Here is a 6,459-nt window from a genome sequence, read left to right as displayed (position 1 = left end):
GCTTCTCCTTTTGGAGGGAAATGCAAGAACCCCAAAGTACAATAGGAGAGGGACCTAAAGTGGTTGTAAACCTCAGACATGAAAGAAGAAAAAAGCAAATAGGGTGTACTTGTTTCAATCCAGAACACTAAATGTCAGTTCTGTCAGCTGACTCATTCCTCTGCTATCTGCATGATTCACTTCTGACCAGATTTCTTGACACCAAGAGAAAAAAGGTGACAGAGGAGGGACCTCCAGCAGATTTACAGCCTCAGCTCTGTTCCTGTGTGTTGTGTGGAGGGTGGTGTGTCTCTTCCCTCCAATCAGCTCTCAGAGCTGTAACTTCAGCTCTCCTCCCCCTACTTTTTAGAGATGAGAGATCCTGTATAAATTCTGCACTTTGAATGGATGTAGAGAAGAAAATACTGCAGATAAACAGGTACAATTTAGAATGATTTGTTTCATCTCTGTGTATCACCTGATGCCAGTCACTTCACTGGGTATATGTAAACTACTTTAAAAGTGAGGTATACAGAAGGAGCTGTATATTTGGCTGCTGTAAGGGTGAAAGATGTATATATGGTTGCTGTAGGGGTGGGGGTTGTATACTGAACTGCTGTAGGAGTGAGAACTGTATATGTACAGCAGCCATATTTACAGCCCCTATCCTACAGCAGCCAAGTATACAGCTCCCACCCCAGAATTATATACACTGCTGCTGTGGAGTTGAGAGCTAAATACATGGCTGCTGTGGTGGGTGAGAAGAGAACTGTTTATATGGCTGCTGTGGGGATGACAACTGTATATATGGCTTTGGTGGTTGTGGTGGGAGATTAAAACTGTATACTTTAGATCAAGCCACATGTTTGCTAGCTGCTGTGTTTTTGGGTCTGGCTCCTAGATTTTGGGAAGATTTGCTCAGGCTTGCCATAAACCATAACTGACACTACAAGTCACAACTTTACCAGAACAGTGAGCAGAATGGTAGAAGAGAAGACAAGATGTCTCCCAGAAATAACCTGGCCGCAGTATACAGCTCAGCCTTATCATTTTAGCCTGATCTCTGTATCCTCAGAGAAATATCTGGAGCTGGTGTTGTGTGTTGGAATGAATTGTTTCCAATACACCTGATCAGTGTAGACTGTGCCATGAAAGAAATGTGAGTAGGGTACATGAATATTTAACCTTTACTCCTCTAGTTTCATCAGCAGACAGGAATAGAGGTGACGGGTTCGAGGACAGTTATTGTGTGATTGTTACAGCATTCTACGACATGCCTTGAGGTGTCCTGGGATGTGCTATTGTCACAGCTGGCAATAAATTGCACGTTTCGTTTTAATCTCTGTTCATTGGCATTGTACCCCTCCAAATGGGTGGAGCATGTGGTTCTGTGCCCACAGTTGCAGGGGAAGGTGCAGAAGAGCCATTGCCTGAAGACACAGAGGAGCAGCTGAGCTCTGGTGATGGCACCCTTGAGTTAAGTGGACGAAAGATGGCTCGCCTCCCAACATCAATTTGTACCCTTGCTGACCAGCTCTACAAGCTGTACTTGAGTGGAACAATGATAACAGAACTACCTGATGATATCTACCAGCTTTACAATCTGCGTACTTTGGCACTTGACGCAAACAAACTACCAGAATTGCCAGAAGCTGTATGTTCTCTACCACACCTTGGCCGCCTGTACCTTGGAGCAAACAGACTACAGGGATTACCCATGTCATTTGCACGTCTGCAAACTCTACGTACCCTTTGGATAGAACGGAACTTTCTACATCACTTTCCACAGGTGTTGCTAAGCATGCCTGCCTTGCGCTGTCTACAAATGGGGGACAACCGTTTAAAGGGACTTCCAGGGGACATTGCTACATGTATGCCAGGCCTAAAAGGTCTATGGCTCTATGGAAACAGACTAGAACGTGTGCCAAAAGTTCTCCTACGTTTACATGGTTTGGAGATTCTAGATCTGGACAAGAACCGCATTGCTGTGTTTCCAGATATGAGTGGAATGAAAGGTTTGCGCCTGTTATCCTATGACCACAACCCTGTGAAAGCACCTCCCAAAGTGGGGGAAACCGTTACTCTTGTGGGAGAAGGTGCTCAGGAGTTCATGGAAGAGCGGGAGGAACAAAGGAAGCAGAGAGAGGAGGAAGAGATGGAAGAACAGGAAAGGGAGCAGCAAGAGAAAGATGCAGCAAAGGCAGAGAGAGGTGAAGAAGAAGGAGAAGGGGAGGAAAAGCTGGAAGAAGAGCAATATGAGGAGGAAGAGGCAGAGCAGGAGAACCCTAATAGTGATCATTACTCTGGGAACAGGGAGGGGGACTTCTATGAGGAAGATGATGAGTATTACCTAGAGGAGGAAGAAGAAGGCTATTATTATGAAGGAGAGAATTATTACACAAGAGGGATTTATTAATATATTGTTAATTAAATTATGTTGAAGGTAATGAAAGGATAAGTGAGATAGATATATTTCCATTCTGTTTCAGTGAGCAAAATGCTTTTTGGTCAGCTGGACCTCTAATAGACCCATCTTAACTTTCCTGTATCTCAAATATACACTTAAAATAAAGGCTAGCCATTGGAGGAGGATCGGACATGCAGGCATGATATGACCACCTTCCAGCAAGTTTCTTGGCTAAGCCTTTCTTGAGCATAACAACTGCAGATTTCCACTTACCAGGGGTATTCTAAAGTGTGCAACCAAAATGGGCGCATGCACACTCATACTGCTTTTACAGGCATTTGAGCTTTTCTTTTTCTCTACCTCTAAACGCTCCTCCATGTCAGCCTATGTGTCCATGCACAATATAGGTGTTTACAGGAGTTTAAAGGCAGGGACATTTAGAGGTACAAGAAAAAACCACCAAAGTGGCGTTCAGGAGAGGAGCTTTTGGGCATAAAAAAGGATCAAAAGTGTATAAACGTGCATTAATGCTAGGTGCGTTTACACGTCAATACATTATAATGTCCACAAAAATTTAACTTTCTACATTAATGTGCAAATTTTCATGCAAAAACTTGGCTTTTTACCATGTTTTTCATCTCCTAAAATCCTGAAAGATCCTAAAATCCTGAAAGAGAAAAGGCATCATAGAGAATACAGTGTGCATGTGGTCTACCAAGCATAGACATGTACTTATGGCTACCTTAAAGGAGTCAGCCATATTACCCCATTCAGGGGAAAAGGTTCTCTTGTAAGAAGAACCCACAAGCCAATGATACTCACCATTGCTGTGCTCCCCCAGGGATCACAAATACCTGATCCTTCTGGGTACGGCGTGGCATGTGGTCTTCTCACAGAATGTAGTGCTCCACCTTGAGTGGCCAGTTGCTAGGTCCATGTGCTGTCAAGTGAGTAGAAGGAAGAAGTTAACCCTGCATAAGATCTAACACCATTCAACTCAGCGGTTAGACAAGAAGTAGGAGGTACTGTATGGGTGAATGCAGTCAAGAGAACCTGCCATTTTCTCCTAAGCTTTGTAAAGAATTGAAAGGGGCCACATTCACTGTCAGGTTGTTTTTTGATATTGTTTGTGTCTCAGTTGAAGATAATTCCTTCTAGTAACCACAAGGGAAATAAGAAGACAACAAATGCCTGGCAGAGGTTCTGACCGTGAAAAAATATTTTGACCACAGTTTCATTTTAATCCTTCTACAAAATAAGCAGATTATTTGATTGTTTTTAATTGTAATATTGTCACAAAAAGATCCTTAAAAGAAGATTGTAAATATGCACCTTTTCTCGTAGCCTGCACCACCTGCTCTGTTCATGAATTCTCATCCTCTGGGAAACTGATCCATCTGGGAGTGTTGTCTCCAGGGCCTTCCACAGCACTGAATCCTCCCTCTGATCTCCATGTCACTGTATGATACAGTAGAGATGTGGAGGTCAGAAGAAAATATTGAGAACTGGGTGAGACCCTGGAGACTGACACTACCGGAAGTGTCCTAGGGGTTTTGAGGGACAAGAACTCGGGAAGAGAGCATATTCAGTGGTGCAGGCACCAGAAAAGGTGAGTATTTATAGTTTGCATTTAGAGTTAAGCACGCCATACATGGGTCGAATTCCGAACGATTTTTGGGTCAAAAATTGGAAACATCATTTGTTCTGTAATCCAATGGTGCCACCAATGATTTCAAAAATCAGTCGTTTTTTTCCACAAATTTTCCAGCATGCCCGATAAGCAAAATGAGGAGGAACCACAAAAATCGGCTGGTGCCATTGCCCCACTAACAGAGAAAAAATTGGCCGATTATTCTTAGGTCCGATTTTCGAACAAAAAAATCATTCGGAAATCGATCCATGTATGTCCGGCTTTAGTGTTACTAAACCCACAACAGTAAAATCAGTCTGTATATGCAGAAAAGCATGCTTGTTATACTCACTGTGGAACCTAAGGGGTTAATCCTCTACATTGTGTAAAAAGGCTGCTCGATCCTATCTTCTCTGGTCCCCCCCTTCTTCTACTGTCCCCATTCCATCTCCTGATAGAACAGAGCCTTAGGGGCAAACTACACATGCTCAGTTTAGTAGGTGTTGCTAGAGAGTTTTTTTTTCCTTTGGGAGGGTGCATGTGATAAGCACAGGACCAATCAGCGCTGTTCAGACAGAGGGTCAGGGGTTATGTAACCTCATAGGACAATCGGGGGAGAATGAAGACTCCTCCTACAAGCGTTAACCAGTGCTCTGCTGGACACTGATAGAAGTCACAAGACTACTCTAACTGCTGATGAGAAAAGGTATTTAGCAGTTTATATTTACTAAAATAGTTACATTTCCATGTTCTGTGTACTGTGGGAGACCAGATATAGTGATTGCAGGGTCCTGGGTTTAGTAACACTTTAAGAGAGGTTTTGCTAGTTACTTTTTACAACAGGGTTCCTTTAACAGAACACGATGAAAACTACATATACTGGTAGACATTAACTGTTACCTTGGTGCAAGGAGTATTTCTCTTTTTTTTGTTCAATATATATACATGTATATAACTAAGATCTGTTTTATTGATAAAAACTTTGTTTCAATATATAGTTTATTAGCATTTGCTTGTTACATGTTTGTTTCCTGCTTAAAAAGTATATGTAAATCCAATCACTAAAATCTCATAATTAACATGTTAAAGTAATTTGTAATCCTTTCAAATGTCCAGCTTTTATTATAGTAATACCTGGTAGATCTGCCATGAAACTCTGACAGTGCTTGTGACAAGGTGACAACACTCAGTTACAGTCTCCAAACTGCTCTCCTTTATTGTCACCCTGTCACATGCACTACTATGAACTGCCATACTGGTTCTCATTGCACAGAAATGTTCATTTCGAGGGTTGCCAAGGGATTCAGTGATCTGACATTTTCTACCAACAGCAGCAAAGAGGATAAGGAGACCAGAAACATTTTAGTCTCTGGTCTGTCCCTCGTATCCTCCTTATTGCTGGAGGTAGAAGTCAGGCCGCTAAACCTTTGTGCAATGCTTGCCACCTCACTCAATGCAGCAGAGGAATTTGGGGAAATGTGGAGGTGATGTTGTGTAGCCCTTTTGGTGCACACTGTTTATACAGTTCTTTTTTTTTTTCTTGCTGTTTACGTATGCGCGCAGGTCCGACGTGAGCACCTAAAATTCTTTTTACATTTTTTTTTTTTACACTGTACCTCAACATGTTTTTATAACTTTTATTGCCATCATAAGGGATGAACAACCTTCTTGGTGATAGCATGGACCATGACAGGTCTTTCTTATGGAAAGATCTGGGGTCTGTGAGACACCAGATCTCTTCTCTGGCCTCCAAAATCAGCAGATAAAACTGAGATTGGTTTGATCTACTGCTGCCAGGGGCGGACTGACCATTTGGAAACTCGGGCACTGCCCGAGGGCCCGGGGTCAGTAGGGGGCCCCATGAGATGCCCCTGGTACCTTTTTCATAGGCTTTTTTGAGTTTGGGCAAAGACACAGGGGCCCCATGATCCCCTATTGCCCGGGGGCCCCATGAGTTGTCAGTCCGCCCCTGACTGCTACACAAGCTGGCAATGGCTTGTAAACAAAGGAACCAAAGACGACAGTGATGAAATCCTTGTCTTCTGACGTCACACAGTGTTAGGAACAAGATCAGTTCCTTTCACTGTGTTTGGGGAAGTAGATGCAGCTGGTGGTATCCTTACTGGGACCCCCTTCTGCCACCTGTAAAAGTAATCTAGCAGCTATGATTACTTTTACATGGAAGGGAATCGCTGGCTGAAAAAAATGCAGCTGCAGCCATGACCTTCATATCAGCCTTCCAATCCTCACCGGTACGTCGCTGGTCGTCAACTAATTAATAAACCATTTGTAATTACCTGAAATTGCAATGTTGTAACAGATGGGGTACCAACTCTTCTTTTTCCTCTACCATAGTGTGAGAGGGTCCTTCTTTTTAGTGCCCACATTGCTTCTTAGAGACATGGATTCTGTTAAAAGAGTTCATCACAAGGTCCTTGCAGGG

At 43.0% G+C, this 6,459-nt stretch overlaps 1 protein-coding gene across 1 annotated transcript; it reads left to right on the top strand.

Moving 5' to 3' along the window:
• Positions 1 to 1,348: 1,348 nt before the first annotated feature.
• On the top strand, positions 1,349 to 2,395 carry LRRC10B (leucine rich repeat containing 10B). Its single transcript, XM_089654948.1, has one exon. The coding sequence runs from the start codon at positions 1,349 to 1,351 to the stop codon at positions 2,393 to 2,395; it is 1,047 nt and encodes a 348-aa protein (XP_089511074.1).
• The last annotated feature ends 4,064 nt before the right edge of the window (positions 2,396 to 6,459 follow it).

The sequence above is a fragment of the Staurois parvus genome, unplaced genomic scaffold (assembly GCF_062004578.1).
Source record: "Staurois parvus isolate SC_StPar_1 unplaced genomic scaffold, SC_StPar_1.0 ptg000818l, whole genome shotgun sequence".
NCBI lineage: Eukaryota > Metazoa > Chordata > Amphibia > Anura > Ranidae > Staurois > Staurois parvus.
The sequence above is the reverse complement of the archived record's forward strand: the minus strand, read 5'-3'. Positions and strand labels throughout refer to the sequence as shown.

Excerpts from the sequence above, each read along its gene's own strand:
- LRRC10B (XM_089654948.1), top strand. The coding sequence starts at position 1,349 with ATGGGTGGAGCATGTGGTTCTGTGCCCACAGTTGCAGGGGAAGGTGCA.